The sequence below is a fragment of the Hordeum vulgare genome, chromosome 6H (genome assembly GCF_904849725.1).
Source record: "Hordeum vulgare subsp. vulgare chromosome 6H, MorexV3_pseudomolecules_assembly, whole genome shotgun sequence".
NCBI lineage: Eukaryota > Viridiplantae > Streptophyta > Magnoliopsida > Poales > Poaceae > Hordeum > Hordeum vulgare.
Window position 1 is genome coordinate 17,761,311 of NC_058523.1, and position 24,008 is coordinate 17,785,318.

The window sequence follows — 24,008 nt, forward strand, 5'->3', positions numbered from 1 at the left end:
GCGCATGGTTCAACGACTCGCCGCTCCAAGCTAGCTCGGGGAGGAGTGGCGAGTTGCTCCACGCAGGCATGCCGCAAAGCACAGCGGAGCAAGCATCGTGGTTGGCATGGACGAGGCTGGGTCTCGCGACGTTGTTATTGGAGAAGCTGAACATGCGGTGAGAGATGAGAGCGACGTTGTTATTGGAGAAGCTGAACATGCGGTGAGAGATGAGAGAGGGAGTGGATATGAACTCGCGAGGGTGGTGACGGGAGGGGGCGTGGGGAGTTAAGAACCATCACGTCGTCTCTCATGCTTCCCCTCGCCACGTGTGGCTCACGCAAGCCTGGCTCGCAAAAATGGCCGATTCAGTCCTTCCCCCCGAGCCAGGGCCTGCCTTAAGTTTCATGCGGATCAAGTATCCCATGCGACCCAGGCAACCAAACAGCCCAAATACATCCCGTTTCATGCGGATCAAGTATCCCATGCGACCCAGGCAACCAAACAGCCCAAATACATCCCGCACGGGCCTAATGCAGACAACCAAACGTGTCCCATATGAATCACACAGCATCACCATGCACTGAATACTCTTCCTTCCCAACAATTCCATATCCATACCACAACAGTGCAGCATCATAAACTGTGAAACGGGAATCATTCCATTCATCATCGCATTCAAACCCGCATCAGCAACTGCAGATCTTACGCCGACACGCCTAAACGATCAGGATTTTACCGTCTGTATGTATGTACAACCAAAGAACAAGACCAGCAGCAGCCAATCCTGGTCTGGAAGGCAACTCTCCTCCTATGGTATCTAAGCATTCCTCTACTGTTCTTGTGTCACCGTCACATTCAAGCGCTGACGTATACACAGACATGGAGGAAGCGTTCGGGGTTCTTCAGGTTGTTGGCCACCCAGAGGAACGGTATGTCCATGTCGAGCTCAATGCCTTGCACCCTCACCAGCTTCAGTTTGGTCTTCTTGGCCACATCTGTCTCTTGCGGGCTCGCTGGAGGTGGTTTCTCGTCATGATGAGTGCTTGGACTGGTATCTGAGTCTTTGGGTTCTGAGTCTGGTGTCGTCGCCGCAGGTTCAGGATCGGCAGCTCTAGCTGCGGGCTTCGAGCTGAAGAACTCTGGTAGCAACGTCTCCAAGGCATGTTCCAAGGCGATGTAGCTTCTACCTGCAGAAACAGAGCAAAGTGAACTATATGTCACGAAGTAAAGTTATCGCAACGCCAGAACCACCATGAAACAGAGGGTGCGAGTGGAAGGCAGTTGTAAGCATGTAGTTTGCACGGTCTCAGGGGTGAACTCTGATTGCAGTCACACTTGTTTCTCGTTAAAGAGGAAATCTTAAACCCTTTGCCCTGGCTTTCTCGAAAGATGTCACAAAGCAGAAAGTAAAATAGTAGCATAAATACATAAATATCCTCTCAAAATAAATGGATAAACACAAGTAGCACCAATTTTCCAATGGAAGAAATGTACATGTGCATGCTTCTCAGTTTGGGGATAATCTCCAAACGACGGTAATACAAAATACTCCCTCCGTAAACTAATATAAGAGCATTTAAAACACTACTTTAGTAATCTAAACACTCTTATATTAGTTTACAGAGGGAGTATTTAATAGCCACTCAAAAAAAAATCTGAAAAGCACTACTACATGTTTGGTGATTACAATAATAAAAATCCTTCCTCAATCCATACTGGCATTAAAATGTAACATAAATATTGGCAGCAGAGCTACGTACCTCCCTCCTTCCGGATCTCGAATGGCCGATTTATATAGGATACACTTTCCCAATCACTGACAGGAATCGCATCTTCTAAATACTCAAGGTCTTGTTGAACTCTGCGCACGTATAACCGAACAGGTACCCTGCCTAACCAGATATTAATTGAATAGATCTATCAGAGCAGATGGTGATTTCTTAATGTGACACAGATCCATTTTTATCATAGATGTATCATAATTTCATACGACTCCAATAAAATTTATAGGTCCATTATTGTATAACTTGAAAGTGTATGTGAAGTTTTACGAGTGTGAAAAGCATGCATCAATTAACTAATATATAAGAACGCCCAAAAAACAAAATTGGTAGAGATATGAAACGTTCAATGACAGTTCAATGACAGAACTAGTACAAAAGTAGAAAAAAGTAGACAGTTCAATGACAGAAGAGCATACATGGTTTGACAGATCCAGGAGATTCAGGCTCATCAGAACCTTGTCGAGGCTCTAACGAGGAAGTACGTACTAAGAAGTCCTCCTCAAACGGTCCAAGCTTAAGCTTGGTAGAGATATTCATATAACTATCCAAGTCACCTGTAATAAGTAATAACAAAATAACACGCTGTAGTCAAAGCACGAAAGTTACAAGCATTGAGAGAATGTATCGTCCACAAATGGTAGAAACTAGGTATACTTCGTACAGACTACAGAAAGGTTGTTTCTGGCGAGCATACCTTTCCTCACTGATTCCCACATAGCAAGTTGATCAGCCTGGGACATATTCATCACATTCTTACTGTTTCCAGTTATGATGAAGGCAGCCTGAAGAAGAGAAATTATTACACTATTGTTTGAGATTGGGAGAAAGAGTTGCCGGGTAACACTGGTTCTCAAAACGAACCTCTTTCAGGGAATTGTTGTAGTTCCACTTCACACTATCTTCACCTTCACATGGTGATAATATATCTGCAGGATACCCCCTAAAATGAACCTACAAGTTTTATGCATAAGTTGTGTGCATACGGCGAACAACTGGAGCAAGTAACAGGGGAAACCACATATAGAAATGGAATAGCAGATTCATGCAAATGACTCATGTTTTCAGAAAGACTAATTTTTCAAAAAATACAATCGAAAATGTACCTCTAAGAGTAAATGGTTAAAAACTTGGTTTCTACTATTCGTGCACTGATGGATGGCTGATTGCAATTAAGCAAGGATTACAAAAAGTGTGGCAAGCATATAAATATTTATGCATTCTAATTGGTAATTTATTGAACTTAATTGATGAGTTAAGTAACTAACTAGATCCTGAGAACATTATGGCATAAATCTCTAACAGTATTTCCAGCAAACTTAAACGTTCAGAGGAAATGCACATGGTTAATCAAAAGGTTTCTACTAATCCAGCGTCCCATTAGGGCATAAATGAAACTTCAACACCAGAAAAACACCTTGCAAATCAAACAAATCATAAAAGAAAACGTGTCTAAACAAAAGTGCTAGAGGACTCGTAGCCTTACTGTTAGATTCCATGGCCTTTCTGGATCTGCACAGAGAAGGTCAAAAAGAACACCAATGGGTATATACCTAACATTGAGAACATAAAAAAGGCTGTCAGCAAATAAAAGCGGCAGCAATAACATGGGTTCTCGAGATTTAATAAGGTAAATAGACCATCATTAATATTAGTAGGAGATAACATATGTTACCATTTCAGTGGCAGCCCTTTATACTCAAACCAGACAGTATCAACACCTGGTGGGAGAGAGCTACTGAAATGAGCCTTTATAGTCGACACCAACAATGGAAAATACCCAATTCTTGGCCCTAAAGTCTGTTGTAGAAAAAATAAAGGTCAATAAATGAAACAGATACTCTTGTGGAAAAGAAGATAAGCGCTTGGGCAGGAGTGGAAATAGCAGTAATGTAATGTACATGCTGCACACAGATGTGTCGTTTTATTGTGTTGCATCTGCGGATAAGAACAGAAATAGTGGCAATCATGTGGAAACTCTTTGTAACACAAGATGCCAACAAAAACGAGCAGCAATGATCTACATGGCTATCAGCTTGGACTTGCAAGCTAAAATAGATATAAGAGATGATCTCTTAGTAACAAATCTCTCACCACATTTTTAGGGATATCTAGTTAATAGAGATAAGATTATGAGACAACCCATTGTACACCATATTTTTTTGACATCTCTAAATTACATGGCGGGATTAAGAATTTAAGATAAGGCTGCCTTATCAACCATTGCACATGCCCTAAGTTAGATAGCAATGTGAACGAGTGACACAAGAAAATATTTTATCATACAGCAGCAAGTGATGAAATTTGTAGATGTTTTATCTTTTTTTTCTTTCTTCAGCACATCAAACATATGGAAAGCATGCATGCAGCAAACTCAAACTCGGCTTTCTTACATGAACGGGGATGTGAAGCATACTAGAAAAGGCCATGTAAGCTCTGAGACTGATACTATTTCCATGCTTATGATGAAAAAGCACAAGCCATGCTCATATGCAAGAGAAAAGCGCCAGACTTTGGTGAGGGTTTGCCTTAAAATTCAGGCTTTTGGAGCTCACGGGCAGGCCAGAAGACCTCGGAATCTCCAGCCAAGGGTCTAAAATTCCTAGGGGAGCAAGCAATCTGGACTATAACCTATCAGCAACCATGATCCCGGAATCCAAGAACGCGGGAACCGCGCGGCGCCGAGATTTGGGATTTGGGACGGCGGGCGGCAGTGGATGGGGGTGCGGCGTCTTACCAGGAAGGGCGGGGGCGGCGGGAGCGCGGTGACGTCGGCGTCGTGGAGGTGGACCTGGAGCGGCACGGCGCCGCCCCAGACCAGCCGCGCCGCCTCCTCCGACCACGCCGCCGCCGTCGCCATTGCTCGCGCCGGCGGAGGACGAAGGGTCGGTCCCGCGCGCGGTGGGCTCGACCGAGCTCGCCGCCGGCGATGCCTCCACGACCGCCGCCCCGCGAACCAATCTGCCTCGCCTCGGAAGTTCGGATGCTTTGCTTCTGCTCGCGGAGAGGATTCCTTTTTTTTTTTCTTTCTGGAGAGAGAAGAGAGGGAGGAGTTGGAGTCGGGCCCCGCTTTGTTTTCTTTCTTCTTGGGAAAATCTATTGAGAGGCGTTGCACCTCTGGCGTACCGTGCGGCGGCGGTTCGTAAAGATTCGTGCAGAATCTTGCAGTTGCCAACGCGCGACCGACCGCCCCGACCCGCCCACCTTTTTTTACGCCCCCAGGCGGGGGACTGTTCAAATTTCGGTTTTTTTTTTCATTATCCGCGCCCCATTCTACTCACAAGCCGTTGCTCCCGAGAGTTAGTCTGGCGAAAGCGGAGGCGGATCCGGCGATCCCCGCGCGACGAACTGCGGGTTCGGCCCGAGGAATAGGGGGATCCGGTGCGGCGTAGGGTGGATCTGCAACTGTCGCCGACGCTGGAGGGCGAGGAACTCAGGTGAGTGCTTTTCTATCCGGTAGTTACTGCTCATTCTTGATAGGGATTCGTCGTCGGGGGTTGGTCGTCGGTGGCGAAGCCGGCGTTGATTTCCTCCTCTGGGCGGCGGCCGAGTCGGAGGAGGCCGAGGAGCAGCCCTTTTATTGGAGGTCCTCGTGGATGTGATGGCGGGGCTGGTGGGGACTCTGTTTTTGTGGTGGTGGTGGGGATGGTGATGGCCGAGTTCGAGGAGGGGGGGATGATGATGCGCCGGCGCTGAGGAGGAGGCGGGCGGCGTGGGGCGGGGAGGGGGCGCGGCCCTGGAGGCCGAGGAGGAGCGGGGTGGCGCGTCGGAGGCAGAGACTGGGGGCTGACGGAGGAGGTGTTTGTTGGTGGGTCTGGTGAGGGACTCTGTTTTTGTGGTGATGGTGGGGAGGGTGATGGTCGAGTGCGAGGAGGGGGGGATGATGATGCGCCGGCGCTGAGGAGGAGGCGGGCGGCGTGGGGCGGTGGAGGGGGCGCGGCCCTGGTGGCCGAGGAGGAGCGGGGTGGCGCCGTCGGAGGCAGATGCGGGGGCTGGTGGAGGATTTCTTGTTGGTGGGGTGGTGTGGGAGTCTGTTTTTTTGTGGTGATGGTGGGGAGAGGTGATGGTCGAGTGCGAGGAGGGGGGGATGATGATGCGCCGGTGTTGAGGAGGAGGCGGGCGGCGTTGGGCGGGGAGGGGTCGCGGCCCTGGTGGTCGAGGAGGAATGGGGTGGCGCCGTCGGAGGCAGAGGGGGGGCGTCGGAGGGGGTGATGGAGAGGACATAGGGAGAGGACGGTGGTGCTTCTGTAGAGATGCGGCGACAATGGCAGGGGGTGTGCAGGTGGAATGCGAGATGGGGGCGCCCTCCTGTTGCTTGATTTTGCGGATGGGCCGTACCATGGGGAGGCGATCACGAGGGAGAGGTTGTCCTCCTGGACTGCCTGACTGTGAGACCGATTGGTCGAACAGAGATGAAAGTATGGCCATAGGGACGGTCATACTGACTGCAGACGAAAGTATCTGCTACTGACTGCAGGTTGTCGGTGGCGGCCAGCTCGAGCAGGTGGGGAGGAGGGGTTTTGGTGGGGATGGTCGTGGGCGGAGGGTGACATGGCGACGGCGGCGAGGTTGCGCAGGCTCGGGGCACATGCTTTCGTCTGCAGACGTTAGTTAGTTAGCTAGTTAGTTAATTACAGGTGTTGTTCACAAGACGTTAGTACATCTTCAGTTAATGTCAGCATACATACATCGATGATGAATCACTTCACCTGATAGGTACTAGTAGTAAGCAAGCAAGCAAGTAAAGGAGAGGAGTGACAAGTCTACCAACACTGTCCAGTAACCTCCCTCTCAAATCATCTCATCCGTGGATAGGATACGGTACTGACTGTGTGGTCAGTTTCAGTTAAAATCGAGCACATGAACTGTTTTTGTGTTTTCGGCTGTTGCTTCAGTGCTGCTCGACCATCCCTCCTCGTTAAAGCACCAAGCAAGGTCCCCTTTTTTCCGAATAATGGCATCCTGCACGATCCCACTGCAATGATCTGCCAGCCTCCCTGAAATCATGCATGCGGCTTACTTACTTAAGAATGGCCTTTTTTATGTGACAACTGAATATAAATAATTTGCCAAGTAAGCATGTTAAAATTGTCGATCAATTTTTTTTGCAAATATGACAAACTAATCCTCTACACGGCAACTAGATATAAATAATGGACGCTACTACAGAGAGGCGCCGCACCGGCGCCTTCCTGAGCGGTGGCCGCTACCGAGCTTTTTTTGTGAGGATCGTGCTCCCCTGCTTGCAACAGAAGCCTGTGTTGAAACCGAAAAGCAGTTCATGCATTCAAAAAGGAACGACAAGGAGCAGAAAAGTTAAAAAATATAGCATGGTAGACACAGCAGTAGGCACTGGGTACTGTGGTAGGCACTATTCACCCCATAGTTCAAGCCCAACTGCACGCATCAGTTATTTTTTTGTCGGTTTAAAGTGTTTTAGTTGCCAAATTATAATAATTAGTTCCAGTATTTAGGCCGTTTAATTGCCATACTAGACATGTTTTAGTCACCACATTTTTTTCTGTCACTTGTTTAGTCATCACATTACAGTTACTTAGTTGTCAGATTACAAGTATTTTTTATATTGTCATACTAATCATGCTTAATCACCAGATTATTCTATACATACTTACTTATGTTAGTTCTAAGCTAGCGATTCCATTACACAGTTACAACCTATGTGTTTTCAAGTTTTCATAGGTTTTGCCTTAATATTACCATTTTTTTTAAATGAAACAGGGATTTCTGAAAATGCCAAGGAGAAAGAGGAACTGGACGGAACACACTGTAGGTGGTAGGGGAGCAGTCAATAAGGTTTCTGGTTTTACATTTTTATTACTCGCCTTTTATTTTTCTTACATCAGCACATTGTTTTGTAGCAGTTGCCACTTTTTTCCTATAGTATTTGCCAAAACAATAGTTCATAGTTACCATTTTTTATTTTGTTTTTCTCACGGCCACATTGACGGTACTGAGCGAAATAGGGCATCACCACAGGCTATTTGCAAGCTATACAAGCACATAAATGAAGATCAACGTGCTGCTATCAGAGACATGGGTACTGGAGCGTTCCTTGACATCAAGTGTGGTTACTTGCACAACACCCTTGTGACATGGTTCACTAGGCAGTACCACTCAGGGAGGAAAGGTTTTGTTGTGCCTAGACGTGGGTTCATCCCACTAACCGAGGAATCTGTTCATAAGATTTTGGGCATTCCTCGTGGAGATAATTAGTGTGCAACTTGTCATTTTCACACTTACCATTTTTTCCCGCAAAACACTAATGCAGAGAGGAGGACATCACCAGAGGCAATGTCGAATCACCATTGACAAAAAATGCGAGAGATGTGGCAGGTGAAATGGAGAACACGACGTATGATCCATCTCAGGGAGCAAATTTCTTCGGTGGTGCTTGCGAGACAGAAGTTTGTGACAACACATCAAGTGGGGATCCATCTGCACAGTTTGACACCAAGTCTCCATCAAGATCAACTTCACATCTGAACCTCCCATCTAACAGCGATATGTGCAGTCCAGATAACAATTCCCCTGCAAATACACTTGTTTCACTTATATCCGAGGGGAACAACCAGGAGTTGGAGGAAAAGATTAGAGGCAGCGCAGCAAGGCTTGCTAACAGGCTGCGTGAACTGAAAAGCACAAGACCGGCTGGTATAGAACAGGGTGATGGGAGCACACATGAAGAGATTAAGCGTATCGTTGTGAAAGTGCTCGGACTGCTGAAAGAAACATGTGGGCAGCAATTCGAGGAGAGAAATACTTGCAAAGACTTAAGGAAGATCAATGCACGTCCCATAAAGATGACGCTAAGGAGGTAGTTTTTCATGTGTTTACTTGTCATGTATAGATTTTAATTTTGCTGAAGCATGCATGGCAGACTGCATGCACTTTGTTTACTGTAGGCAACAGCGAAAGGCAAGTCTGAACTTGCCACATTGTTAAACACACTTTTCACATTATCAACCACTTACTTGCCTGGTGGAAATGACTAAATTACCATATTTTCAGTGTTTGTTTCATACAAAGCTTTTGTTGGTTCTTTTAAATCTAGTTGCCACAAAAAAAATGTGCTTGTCATTTTTAACTCTACCTAGATGTCGTGTAGTGTTATATAAGCCTTTTGTGAATGCTTGGCATTAAAAAATGACAACTCAGTTGCCATGCTTTTTATAAGTTCGCTTTTTTTGTTGTCTCATAATGCTTTTTCATTGCTTATAAAATCCACTTTTGTCACAAACACTTTTTTGTTTTGTAATTTCCATTTTAATAATAACTAGTTGTCATTTTTTCTCATGATGCTTGTCAATGTTTTTTTTATAAAGTCCACTTGCCACAAATGATTTGTTGTACTTGTCATCTTAATTGTACCAAGTTGTCATATTGTCTCATAATGCTTTGTCACTTGTTTTTGTAAAAAAAAACAGTGGTTTGCGGTGTTTTTTTGCTGGATTAGTCAGTTTGAATTCTATCCAGTTGTCGTGTTGTCTCATAAAAGTCTTTTTTTCGAGTACTCTGAATGCTACGTGTTCTTTTAGTTATTTTTTAATTACACTCAGTTGTCTTATATAAGCTTTGTAAGTCGTTAGTTTACAAAAGCTTGCTTGAATCTGCTTTTTAAGGCAACTTATATATTTTTTTCCTTTTTTTATCCGGCAGGAAGTGTCCTGAATCCACGAAAGAAGATGGGGAGAAGAAGCGCAAACATGTACAACAAGCTGGAGTGAATGTTTCAATAAAGAGGTCAGCAACACTATTTTTCCGAAAACCACGTATAGTTTGCCATCAAGTAAAAGAGGTGTTTTTCAAAATGCATTTGACTATCAGTTTCTTCTAACACTTTTTTATTTTTTCTTTTTTTTGCATGTTTTTTGTTTCACAGAAAAAGCACTGCAACATTGAAGCAGCCTTCACCAAAACGACAGGCAACAAGGAGATCACCACGGCTTGCACGGATAACATCCTCAAACGTCACCGGCGCTGATGTATCTCACGCACCAATGGAACAATCATCATCACGTAGCAGTGCAAACAAAGCAACAGGTTTTTTGGCTACAACACGCTCAGGAAGGATCCGAATGCGCTCACCAGGCAAAGATGGAAGCAGCAGCAACACACCTATTACAATTTCTCCAAAAATGAGCCCAAGAACGCAACCAAGCACTGGAATTGGAGAAAGTAAGTGCACTGCCATAATCTTGTCGCCAACTGCTGATACAAACACGCACAGCGGGAACAAAGTAGGAGTTGATGTGGCTACAACACACTTAGCCAGAATCCGAATGCGTTCATTAGTCAAAGATGGAAGTAGCAGTAGCACAGCTATTGTAGTTTCTCCAGAAATCAGCCAAACAACACAACCCGCAGAAATCGATGAAAGCAAGTCCACAGCTATTATCCTGTCTCCAGCAATCAATACAAATGTGCATGTTGGATCCGGATCTTCTTCAAGCTCAACTAGGATATCGCCACTTGGTAAAAGGATCTTGCGGCACATGACTAATGATGGCAAGTCAACTCCCATTCCAGAACATGTATTAAATGTTATAAAAGATCTTTCAGAATCTGCAAAAAGGCTAGGGATGTTTCAAGGCAAGAAATATGATTCAACAGGAGCTATTCCAAAGACGCAAGCAGCGAACGCAAACAAGAGGAGTCATGGTTCTTCATCAAACAAGGCTAGAGATAACCGGCCTGGGGCATTTACACCTCCTTCGTTCTCCCTTGGTCTCTCACCTGTTCTATCAAATCCAAGCAATGAAGTGAACATAGATTATGAGCATCTTGATGCAGGCAATCCTTTAGAAATAATGCCATTATCATGGGCCCAACCAACAGGTATTCGGAACATGATCATACATAATTCACTTTTTTGTCAGTTTTATTTGTGCTGAGTCGCCATTTTTTATTTTTTCATCAAAAAATAAGCTCAAAATGTTTAGTTGCCAGATTACAAATGCATCCCCTACTTTCCAGAATTAATAGCTTGTTTTTCCAGATTAAAAAGTTCTTAGTTGCCAGGTTTAATAGCTTGTTTTTCCAGATACAAAAGTTGTCAGTTGCCAGAATTGATAGCTTGTTTTTCCAGATTTAAAAGTTGTTAGTTGCCAGAATTAATAGCTTGTTTTTTTCCAGATTAAAAAGTTCTTAGTTGCCAGAAATATGTAGTTTCCAGTTTCCAGTTCTAAAAGTTCTTACTTCCCATGCTACAAAAATACGTAGTTCCCATATTAATATTATGCCTGTCCTCCTAAAAGTTCTTACTTCCCATGCTACAAAAATACCTAGTTCCCATATTAATATTTATGCTTGTCCTGCCTTTTTTTTGTTCCTTGTAGTAGTTGAAACAGACCTGCAGATGGTCGAGTATCCATTGTCAGACAAGCTGACTGCATTTCTAGCCACTGGAGATCAGGACGAAATTGATGCTGATCTAGCTGAAGAGCTTGACGACTATGAGAGGCACCTCGAAGATTTCTTTAAGAAAAAGCGTGCAGCAGCAACAACAGCTGGAGCAGCGAGAAGCAATAACATGGCAGGCGAGACTGGTGTTCAAAGTGTGACACCAAAGACCAACCCCCATAAGGAAAGAGTGAAGAAGCCGTCTCGCTTTAAGCTATCGCCATACGATGATGATATCAATGTCACCAGCGAAGAAGAAGATATCTATAAGAAGCTAATGTTGAGCAGCAAATACAAAAAGAATGGAAATTCATCAATCAAAAAGTAATTGTCTGCTTCTTTTTTTTTGCTTCTCCATTTCTATTTTTCTTGCTTTTCTCACTCTTTTTATAGTATTTTTTATGCTGCTTTTTTGATGATTGCTTCACCACAAATATGCAGCGTGATCATCATCAAGTATGAAAAAAACTAGGTGTACACATGGGATCTCGCTGATTCAACCTACATCACAGGGGAGTTGTCTACTAATTGTGCTGAAGTTGGGATAGAGTATCTGCAGGAAACAAAAAAAGTTGAGGGCAAGTTGATACTCTCACACTTAGTGGCCAAATTCTTGTTGCAAGGCGCGCATAGTAAGAAGATAGTGACTAACATTTTCGAAAGGAAGAAGGACTTTGCTCTTAGCTGCCAGAATTTAGTAAGTAACTCATTTTTTTTCATCAACCTGAAACAAATTCCACATGATGTGGGACTAAAATGCATGTGTTTGCAAAATTTTACTTTTTAGTTAGCTGCATAAAATACAAATGTTATATGTTTAATGTTTTTTTTGTTCTTCTTCATGCGCTCCCACAGATCATGTTCCCTGTTATTGAAGAAATGGGAGGGAAAGAAGTGTCAGGACATCACTGGTATGTTTTATGCATCAACAATACTGCTCAAAGGTTTGAGGCATTAGATTCACTTCGCAGCAAAGGAAACATTGGTCTCATCTACCACGCAAACGCTGTAATGAGAAGAATCAAGGAAGCATGGAAGTTATACTACGATAAGTCGAGAGTTCAGATTGAAAGCTACGAACTCGAGATCATTGACGCCCCAAAACAGGCTGTAAGGTGAGTAAAATGTTTTTTTATCTTTTTTATTTTTTATAATTTGAAAAGTAAGGTTTTGGTTAAATCTGGTAACTGAACAATCGCAGTATGACAAACTTTTTTGGCAACTAAGTAGTTTGTTAAGTGTAAAATGTTTAATGTAAAATCTGACAACTAAGAATAGTAATCAGTTAACTATTATTTTAACAACATGACAAACTAATCAATTTAGAACTTGGTATATCATGAGCGTAAATCTTTGAGCCCTTCGTTTTCTGCAACTACAAACTGCAAATATCATTTTCATTCATAAGTTTGGAAAAAGCTATCTCACACTGGTTTTTTTAACTGCAAGCACAAATAGGAGTGTGCACCGTGGCTTCTACATGCTGGAATATCTTGATAAGTGGGATGGTGTAAATGTGCCTCGAATTCGGAAAGAGGACATCCAAAAAATAAAGAAGATAACAGCCAACAAATGGCTCAACGCTCCTTTCAACAAAAACAAAAAGTGGAAACAACAGCTTGACAGCAACTGTCCGGGAGGTAAGTAAAACACAATGTATGAACTAGTACCTTTTTTATTTTGGAGGTAAGTAACTCATCTAAATTCCTTTGCATGAGTTGACTAGTAATCATCTGTTTTTTGTTAAAACTGTCATGCACCAGAGTAGACAACACTTGCCACATTGTTCCATTCACTTTTGCCATATTATTATGCACTTACTTTCCTGAAAAAACTAATTTAATTGCATATTTTTTTGATGTTATCGCATAAATCTTTTGTCGGTGCTTTACAAATACTTGTCACGGAAATTTAATGTGTTTGTCTTTTTAATTGTAACCTAATTATCGTGTTTTGTCTCGTAAAGCATTGTCATGTGATGCACGAGTGCTTACACTCAGCTACCAAGTAGTACTTGCTTGCCAGCTGAAAAATATTTATCAGATTACATGGCTCGTGTACGCCATGCTACAACCATCCAGAATAGGTTCGATCCCCTCGTAGAACATATTGCATTCAGAATTACATATATAAACAACATCCAGAATATTTATTTATATAAATAGAATGAAAATTACACAATGCATCAAGAAAAACACGTCTTCTTCAGTTTGGAGGGGGGCGGGGTTTTCCCTCGTTAAGCATGTCCTCGCATCATGCGTGACTGATCCACACAGCCGACAAGTCCTCTTCTCTCTCTTCCCAATGTTCAATGGGTGCTAGAACGACTTCTTCCTCTTGCGGCCTTTTGTGTTTGACTTCTCTGGGTCACGAATGATAGGCTCAGGAGCAACTACATGCGAAGAATGGTGCTGGTTGTTCGAGCCACCAACTGGGGTAGAAATAACAGTTGTAGCAGGAGCCATTGGCCAAGCGGATGCACTCTCACTCATAACACTCAAAGATGCATTTTGGCATTGATTTTGGGTTTTGAACGCAGCTGCACGAGAAGAATGGCCTTTGTTGTTGGAGTGAGGAGCAGCTTGGGCAGTATAGACTCCTGGAGTAGCAGATCTTGACATAGGTTGCGTAGCTGGTGCACATGCTGCAGCCGGCAAAGCACTTCGGGCAGAATATGCACCTAGAGCAGCAGATCTCGACACAGGTTGCGTAGTTGCAGGTGTTGCTGTAGCACCGTAGCCTAGGATGTTTGGCTCGGCAGGAGCTACATAGGTTGAATGCCCTTGTCTTGTGGAGGCACCAAGTTGGGCAGAGTATACACCCGGAGCAGCAGGATTTGGCATAACTGGTGCACTCATAGCAGCCAGCAAAGCACTTTGGCCCTCAATTTGGGGGTCGAACGCAGCTGCATTAGAAGAACGGCCTTGGTTGTTGGAGGAAGCAGCAGCTGGGGAAGTATAGACTGATGGAGTAGCAGTGTTTGACATAGTGTGTGTACTCGCAGCTGTAGCACCGTGCCCCATAATGCTTGGCTCGAAAGGCACTCCACAGGAAGAACGGCCTTGGTTGTTGAAGCCATGAATTGGGGCAGAATGAGCAGGTTGAGCAGCATACTTTGACATAGATGGTGCACTCGCAGCAGTTGCTGAAGAAACTGCAGCAAAATCAGCCCTTGATCCTCTTTTTTTCTGTTCTTTCGCAAGCGCAGCAAGTTCCCTCTTCATCTCCTTCAAGTGTGTACCTATTATCTTCCGACCATCAGCTGTTCGGCACCCAACTTTAGCAAGCGAGGCAAACTCATTCTTCATGAGGGTTGTTTTCATCAGAATCACCGATTCCTCAGGCATCTCATGCACCTTGCCAGGGACTTGTGATGACATATCAACGAGCATTTCATCCGCAAGCCATGTCCATCTTTTGAGTATGTATGCTGCTGGCAACGTGGTAACACCAAGCTGGACCATGATCTGCAAAAATGTACAAGGTAGTAAATACATAAGTCATTTTTGGAGAATCTAGCAAATCCCACAAAACAGCCTACAAAATCTGACAAGTAGGAAAACAAGTGGGGGAACATGACAATTATGGAAAACAAAACGCAGCAAGCAGGATGTGTTTTTACCCTTAGTATATGGCAACAGACGATCCCATCACGCTCATACTTGCAGCATTCACACATATAAAACCCTTCTTCAACATTTGCATGAACCTTAAAGGACTTGTTGCCATATCCCGGGACAAACTTAGCAATGCAGTCAACCATGTATTCTTGGGCACCCATTTGCTTACAGCTGTAAGACAACAGCGATTGCATCTCCCCCTGGAACCTAAGAAATATATTGCGTGTATAGATACTTGACATTTGGAGCTCAATTGGGTTGTAACTCCACTTCCTAGCTGTTGTGATTGTTGTGTCTGCATCCTGCTTGCTCTCAGCACACATTATCTTCTCTTGTATGGCAGCATATTGGCGAATAAAGTCCATTATTGAGTTTTGTGGGTTGACATACTTTTTGAGCACAGCATTGAAGCCTTCACTCCTTTGTGTGGTTTGGAGAAAGGGGTAGAACTTGTGCATAAAGTAGGCAGGCACCCAACACCTTCGTTTCTCATACAAATAAACAAAGTCTGGGTGTTCTGCAACCCCATGTTGTCGAACCATTGCAATCCACCTTGCTTCAAACTCCTCAGGAGCGTAGCTGTCGTTGACACAATCATTGAACTCAGCTTGCAACTCTGGTTTTTTCGCTAGGAACGCACCAAGCTTCTTAGTTGCATTTTGCATTATGTGCCAACGACAGTTTCGGTGCGTTGTATTGGGAAAAACATCCTGAATAGCAGACCTCATGGCAAAATCTTGATCAGTTATGATATTGGTTGGAGCCAAACCACCCATTGCCTCTAGGAATGTCTCAAATAGCCAAACGAAGCTTGTCGATAGCTCGTTCCTAACAAAACAACACCCAAATTGAATTGACTGTGCATGGTTGTTTATACAAATAAACGGGGCACAAGGCATCTTGTATATATTGGTCAAGTATGTTGTGTCAAAAGAGACACAATCACTGAAAAACTTGTAAGCCCTTCTCGTTGAACCATCAATCCAGTAAATGCATTGGACCTTATCTTCATCATCAAGCTTGTACTTGTAAAAGAAGTCTTTATCAAGCTGTTGACTGCTTTTGAAGTACTCAATGGTGTCCTGTATATCAGTGTATTTGTGTTCAGCCCGGAACTTTGCCAGCAAATTTTCCAAGTCTTTGTCAGTGTAACCAATGGCTTCACGTTGGCCATGCAACTCTGTCAACAACTGCATCTGTCTAGAAGGTTCTAGATTGCACGAATGAAGCAACTTCACAAACTGTTGTTCTTCTTCAGGGATATGTCTATGTGATCGTAGGTATCCTGTCAGCGACCATTTCTTTATGAGGGGGTGGTTATGGTTGTCATTTATTTCTGTTACAACCCAGGCATTATCTCTCCGCTTCACAAACATACGGGCTAGGCAGTTTGTTCTTTCAGTTGTATTCCTCCTCCTCTCAGGGGCAATAGGTTGCAGGTTTTGGGTGTCTACTTTCCTCTTGATCTTCAACCCAGCTCTATGGCAGACAAGTGATGCTCTTATCAGTTCACCACTAGCCTCTGACCTTTTCGGAAACAATACCTTACTCCAAAACCTTTCTGCCTCTCATACATTTTGTAGTGTTTCTCAGCATCCTCAAGAGTGTCAAATCTCATCATGGCTGTGGGTTGCTGTGGCGTGGACATCACCTCCGGCATTCCTTCATCCTCATTTGCATTGTCATCGTTTGGGGTGTGATTAGACGATGCATCCAGCGTTTGGTCGGTGTTTGCCGGCAACACAGTGCGTGATGTATCGACAGTCTCACGATCTGCATAACATACAAAACCAATTTTAGTTACATTTTTTTAGGAAATCACAGTTTTGTGCATATATTTTTTCTCGAAAACTGGTAATCAGTAACCTGACAACTAGCTTTAGTAACCTGACAACTAAGTAATACTTAATCTGAAAACTAAGCTTTTTTTAAAACGGTAACCAAGTACTTAGAACATGGCAAGTAAGCACGGTTAATCTTGGTGAGCAGGCACGGTTAATATGACAACTAGCGCGTAACCCAGGCAAGTATGGAGTTGTAATGTGGTAACAAAAAGTTTTTCCCCTGTAATATGATGAGTAGCTACTTGTAATTTGGCAAGTAGACAATTTATAAAGGGACAAGAGGTCAACTTATACATGTAGCTAGAGCTAGGCCATGGTGTGAATTTTTTTTGGGCTAGGCTATGTGTGAATTTTTGGCAATCAGGTAACCTGACAACTACCTTTAGCAAACCTGACAATTAAGCAATACTAAATCTGGAAACTACGCTGCCTAAAATGATAACTAAGTACTTAGAAACCTGGTGAGTAAGCACAGTTAATCTGATGAGTAGGCACACTTAATATGGCAACTAGCGCGTAACCCAACAACTAATTACAATTGGACAACCAAGTAATAACAGCATGCATTTGCATCAGGCAAGTAAGCAGTTTTATACAGGACAAGAGGTCAAGTCATCCATGTAGCTAGAGCTAGGCCATGTGTGTATATTGGCCAGGCTACTATTTATGGTAGGAATTATGGTAGGAATTATGTAGGAATTATAGCAGCAAAAACACTACAAAAACACAACTAATTTGGAAACTACAGGGAGGGAGGGGACAAACCTGTGTCATGAGCAGCCACAAAGTGAGAATCCATCTATATATGAGTGATGCCCCCTTGTTTGTTTTCTTTTTTGTGAAGATCTTGCTCTCCCTGCATGTTTTGTGTCACATGGAGACATTTTTATCAGTGTGTTTTTTCTGACTTTTTTGTTTCTGTAATAGGGGATTTGAGATCAGAAGCTGAAGATCCAGAGGGAGAAAGAGAGGTGGATATCTGAAAACAAGAGAGGTGGCCAAGAAAAAGAGAGAGGGGTTGCCTTTTTGAGTTGGAGAAAACAAGAGATATGAGGGAAAACAACAGATCTGAGGGTGCTGTTTTTTTAGTCCTTTTCTGTAAGCAGATTCATATTTGTGGGAAACTCCAGAATTTAGATGGAGCAGTTGCATACCTGTATTTTTTACTGCCTTGGATCACTTGGACAACTCCAGAAATTGTCTCTTTTCTTGATGCTTTTCTGTTGGTATTTGTTTCTTGCTGGTATGTTCATGCCAGTGGGCTTTTGTGGAGGGAGGAAGAAGACAGGGGGGAAGAGATCACGATGGGGTGTGGGGGGTAGGGGATATGAGATGGGGTTGGGATTGGTGGTGGGAGCGGTAGATATTTATGGTGCTGGTGGGGGCTTCAGACAGAAAAAGAGGGAAAGAGTGGGGCTGCGGGCACCTGCCCGTGCGGTCTGTTTGGATGCCAGGCTGGCAACCTGGCCGCCGCACGGGAAGGCGTGTGTGCGGCGCCGCTCGGTAGTGGCCTCCTTCTTTCTTTCTTCTTCATGTCGTCGCGGCGGATTTGATTCGATCTCCACCGTCCGATTCCGAACGTAATTCATCCAAAACAGGACTCTTCCCCATCAATTCCAAACATATCATAGCCAACTACTCCCTCCATAAATACAAGACCTTTTATAGATTGCACTATAAACTACATACAGATGTACATAAACATATTTTAAAGTATATATTCACTCGTTTTGCTTCGTACATAGTTTTCTAGTGAAATCTGTAAAAACTCTTATATTTTGAAACGGGGTGAGTATATCGATTCTGTATATATGGAGTAAAACTGTACCAACCTCATAGCCTCGTCAATGTCGGTAGCATACAAGCCCGAGCTGTAGTTTCTTTTTAAAATGACAGTTATTCTGCATTCATTAAAAAGGAAAAGTAAAATGCTTAGATAATTAAGAAAAATCGAGAGAAAACCATATTGCCCTGTAAATTATAAAGAATCGAGCGAAACCCATCATAACCGTTAAGCGGCACATGTAAGATACCCCCCCTCCTCCTCCTCACTCACACACATCATTTTAAAGAGGGTCTCATGGATACAACACACACGTGTCATCGTCATCGCTTCTCCTATAGAGGCGTCATCGACATCCCTTTACCTTGAGCAAACGACTTCCGACTTTGCCATATGCGATCGTCGACTCAAACGACATTGTAGAAGCTGAGTGGACATGAATGAAGAACCGCGCCAAACTCAGGAACCTGCGACCAAACATCACATCTCCGACTTTAACGGAGAACTACGAAGAACAAAACCAGACAGGATCGACGCCACGGAAGATCGCCGAATGGACCACCTGCAACCGATCATCGTAACCACATGGCCCGCCGTTGTAGCTTCGATTTCACAGTAGCAAAAAAACCAAGGCAATCTCGCGTACACTCCGAAGAAGATCCGGCTATCTCAACCATTGCCACATCAGTGACATTGCTCCTCATCATCATCTTGCCACTGAAACTTGGACATCACAACCGCAGTTAACCACCGGCCCTACTTGTCAATGCCGAGCTCCGAGACGAAGCCCCCAAGAGAAAAAACGACATCAAGGTGTCGCCATCTTTCGATCATAAGATCAAGGGTTCCCCTGGAGAGGCCGAGATGGCCCAATCCATACGGGAGGGTACGACAGCAAAGCAGCGATACCTTCAGGAAGGTCAACAATGGCAACAACCGCCACCAATGCTGGTTACGACACAAGGCCGAGACAAGGTCTTCATCCAAGCTCCCACACCACATTGACCACACATCATCCTGCACCGACGTCGGCAAGCCCACCAACAACCACCATTGCACCAGCCCATTGACAAAGAGGCCGCCAACGCAGCCAACCGCACCTCACGAAGACCGCCGATGACCAAACCCAAGAACAGGTTGCCAGATCCATGAACAGTCACCAAGATCAGAGCCACCGGACACAACGGACCATGCCGACAAGTAATGGATATGGATGCCGCCGGCAGCCAACCAAGCAACATGCCCTCACCATCGCGGCCGCCGAAGACCAGATCAGCCACACCTGCACCTTGAAGCAGCTCCTCCATGGCGCCACGAGCCTTTGAGCCGCGCCATGCCTCGCCTCTCCCGGCAACCGACAAAAACCCCTGTCGGTCATGACATAATTAGCCATGAGAACCTCTAGAACTTTCTCCTCATGAACTAACTTGCGTCTAACCCACCATAAATACCAGCCGATGATGACGATCATTTCACACACATTCTAAGTACCCAAAATAGATAACTCTTGGTCTGAAACTAGCATCAATAAAATTTCAAGCACAGCTGATCAACTTCACAGGAGACTTAGCACAGCGCTGCAACGCATTTCGAAATACTCCAAAAATATGCTGCATTTACAGTTAGTTCCAGTCAAGTTTTACATCTGAAATTGTAAGGGCTGCAATTTTGTTCCGAAGCGCAATCCCAAAATCAGTATGACAGGCCAACTACACCGGCATTTTTTCTCAAAACAAGATTCTGAACAGTCGACCCGCGCTCTAGTGAAGGATCTCATCTCGCCTTCATCAGATGAAAATTTGGGTTTCGTATCGTGCAAAGCACCAAGCTCAGCATCATCTTCCTTCCAGCAGACAATTTATAGGCCTAAACTTCAGCGCACACGGCGTCAGCCTTTGCCCTGCTTGAAGTAGTGCAAGATCCGCACGGCCAAGATGTCGACCCACGTGTCCGGTACGCCTGGCAGGCACCAGTGCATGCAGTCCTGCCCCCAGACGGCCACCGCGTCCTTCTTCCCGAGCCAGATGGCTGGATGGGCGTCGGCACGGAACTCGCTCATGTAGGTCAGGTTGAGCAGCTGGATATCCGTGCCGACTAGCGCTTCCCAGATCGCTGAGTTCACTAGTCTCGCTTCCTTGTTTACTCCCCCAAACCTGGGATCGAACCAAGAATCCAGCTGCACATGATTTCAGGGGGGTCATGACTAAATTTTTTGAGGAAAATGTCAGATCATGAAAAAAAACTGGCCCTCAAATGGTACCTCGTTTTCTTCTAGGAGCCTATCAGATACGCAACTGCCATTGTGATCCCATTCGCCTCCATCAAAGTGCCTGGGTGATTGTGTGCGCCACAGCTTCAGTGTCTTACTTGGGACCTCCCTTTCGATGTACGAGCCCATACTTCTGAGGACTACCTTCAGTCCATCAAAGATGCCGAGTGGAGGCTCGATTGGTTTTCCTCCTCGGTAGAAAACAAGGGGCGTCTCTTTTGGGAATTTATCGGGACCCCACCTGACAATGAGAAACGCAGTCATGGCTCATAACCAAACTACAAATATGGTTGCCACAGAATAGAAGAACTGTAGTTAACTCAGCATTCTTATTTCACAATGCTAAGTATACCGAGGAAATAAATAAAAAACAAATAACATTTCAACACTGAAAGAGAAAAGGCTTTTTCTAGACACAAACAGCTCAATTTCCAAGTGGTTCCAATACAGAGAAATATGCAGTGCTAACACTTACTAAATACTCATGAAGAAACCCAGTATCCCTTGAACGAAATTAAAGTTTCACCCTATGTTAGCGTGTGCACAAAGTAACAAAACATCAAGTAAATACTTACCAGTGTCCAGTGTTGAAAATGAGCACGTCGTAGAACTTGGTGATATTTGCCCAATCATCAGCAGGAATGTCAACATCAACTCTGTAAGTTCCCTTTATTCCATCACTCTGAGGCTTGGAATTCTCTACAGGCTGCCACCTTTGTATCATTAGTTATCACCATGTGAGTTTTAAGATTTTATCATATGAAACAAATAGTCTTGTTCATTGTACAAAAGCACAAATGCATGCAGTTTTGCAGTTGAGATGTCAAATGCTATCAGTTTAAGTTTAACAAATATGAACTTTTAATTTATTGATACAAACATTGACATTACTGAAGCTCATACATCACAAAAGTAATGAAACTATCTGTGCATTACTAGCATATGGAAATAGGAAACAGAACATGCAGTAACAGTAGGATAAAATGCTAACATATACTCAGAAACCATCAAAATTAACGATGTGGCAGACAATCAGAATCATAGGATGTTTCGATAGCTAGATCTCAATTTCATAAAATCGACAAAAATGTATTCGTATGCATTAATATACTTCTGCATCTGGAAAATGCTCTTCTTGTGTGGATCTGCGAGTATAGAGCATGTGTTGCAACCTACAATAAACACAGAAGCAATAGCACAGGAATTCACTGTCCAGCAGACAAAACTACAGAACCGTACCCAGCAGCCAACCACTGCAGCGATTAAGCATGCAGCACCAAGGCGCCATTTGCTATGGAATAATTTCTGATTTCTCTAAGAGAACAAAACTACCGCCACAATTAAGTTTGAGTCCCTCACACGCCAATGATCATGATTCATGAAGCCAACCACAGATCTTTGAAACCAAATAACTAAAGGCACATCCAGATCTCTAGACGGTAAAAGAAATGCATCACCCAAATCATCTTCCTAAGTATTTCAAAACTACTAGTATTTGCACACTCATGTTTGTGACAGGGAGTGTTTGCACACTCATGTTTGCAACATCCTCTGTCACAGTAGCTGTCCCTGATTACCAAACTTCCTACCACGTATCACAAACACACCAAACAAATTGAATTCTTATAAGCAGCCATGGACACATCTATCTAGGTGTATGTACCTACAGTTCATCCACCCTACTAAAAGAAACACAAAGATTCATTCTAGCTGTCCGGATCCTAAATGCAGCTATGCTAAGCAAGATAGATCTACAGTTCATCCTAATCAAAGATTCATCTCACATAAAGCATTGATCTCGTGATGCAATCTACAAGAATCACTGAGAAGAAGGGGCGGCGACAAGCAGACATGGCAGCAGGACTCACGTGTACTTGGCGAGCAGCACGGCGCGGTGGTACGCGACGACGACGTCCTCGCGGGGGAAGTAGCCGCCCCGCCACGCGCCGCGGCGCTTCCACTTGCGCGCGCCGCCGTCGCCGGACCGGAGCGCGCAGAGCAGCGCGACGACCAGGTTCTCCGACAGCGAGTCCCCCACGAGCCCGATCCGGCGGCCCCTGGCCGCCGCGAGGAACGCGGCGGGGTCGAGCCTTGGGACGACGGCGCCGCCGCAGCGGGAGGGGGCCCAGGAGAGCGCGGCGACGGGGGGCCGGCCGTTGCGGAGGCAGTTCCAGGCGTTGCGGTGGAAGGGGCAGGACTGGGTGTAGAGGGGAGGCGGCGGGGGGGACGGGGTCGGGACCCAGCGGCCGGCGGTGGCGTCGGAGGGGGCGGCGCCGCAGGGGATGGGGGGCTGTGGAGGGGGCGGGGGAGTGGAGGAGGAGAGGAAGAGGAGGATGAGGATGGTTAGGGTGACGGGGAGGAGGAGCAGCCGAGGCAGGCGGTGGCGCGCCATTGCGGGACGGGGGTCCGGCCGGCGATCCCCCGGCGGCGAGGCGGATGAGACGAGGGAAGAAAATAAATTTCTGTTCTTTTTTTCCCCGCTCGGCAGAGCTTTCCCTTTCTCAAAAATTGTTCAGATGTACTCCTAGTCTAGCAGGAAAAATTAGATCTTAACCCACATTTTACTTTTCACTTTGAATATTTGCCCCTCCGGTGAGATTGACGGATGGGGTCGGGTCCACTTGCCATTCACACAATCCTGGGTCAAATCATCAAACCCCTAATAAAGTGTGGCAAATCATCTAATCCCCCAGTCTAGCACATCCATACACCTCTCCCAAAACGTTTTTAGACGAGTTTTTATAGTACAATTCTATTTTTTTTTACAAAACACCCTCAAACTGAAATCTAGATTAAAATTGGGTCTCTATCCGTCGCCCCATACCTTGTCTCTGACCTCCAGTGCTTGCCCTCCGGCAAGGCGGTTGCCGGCGCTCGGTTTGAGGGTGTTTCGCTGTGGTCGACGCACATGCAATGTGATGGTCCATAACGACGGACGCGGACGAGCCCTTGCTATATAATTCCTACAAATCAAAGAAGGCATTAATTGTTTTTCATCCCTTCAAATGTATCAAGCATGACCATTTGTGAATAGAGATGGGTGTGATGAAGTATGTTCCCGCACCTATGATGATGTAGATTGTATTATAGCCACCTCTCCCCCCCCCTCCCCTCTTCGGTGAGAGCACCTAAAGCTCGACCACGGCAAATAGACAATAACTTCTCCTTGGATGGCGGCCCTATTCTTGAGATAGGACCTTGACGTGATGAGAAGCTGAGCCCGAGGCCGCATCATATTCTTTAAGTGAAGAAATGAGGATGAAACTGATGCAAAAAATGACCACTGCCATAAAATTTTCGAACAATCAA

At 44.7% G+C, this 24,008-nt stretch overlaps 2 protein-coding genes across 2 annotated transcripts; both read right to left on the reverse strand.

Moving 5' to 3' along the window:
- Positions 1-618: 618 nt before the first annotated feature.
- Positions 619-4,623, reverse strand: LOC123404925 (autophagy protein 5). Its single transcript, XM_045098834.1, has 8 exons — positions 4,501-4,623; positions 3,439-3,563; positions 3,250-3,316; positions 2,628-2,717; positions 2,461-2,548; positions 2,183-2,320; positions 1,743-1,874; positions 619-1,169 (listed from the first exon to the last, which is right to left on the reverse strand). The coding sequence occupies exons 1-8, from the start codon at positions 4,621-4,623 to the stop codon at positions 838-840; spliced, it is 1,095 nt and encodes a 364-aa protein (XP_044954769.1). The 3' UTR covers positions 619-837.
- A 15,402-nt stretch (positions 4,624-20,025) lies between these two features.
- On the reverse strand, positions 20,026-23,219 carry LOC123403665 (protein trichome birefringence-like 12). Its single transcript, XM_045097587.1, has 4 exons — positions 22,568-23,219; positions 21,275-21,412; positions 20,691-20,940; positions 20,026-20,606 (listed from the first exon to the last, which is right to left on the reverse strand). Exons 1-4 carry the CDS (start codon positions 23,089-23,091, stop codon positions 20,319-20,321), a joined length of 1,200 nt encoding a protein of 399 aa, XP_044953522.1. The 5' UTR covers positions 23,092-23,219; the 3' UTR covers positions 20,026-20,318.
- Positions 23,220-24,008: the final 789 nt, after the last annotated feature.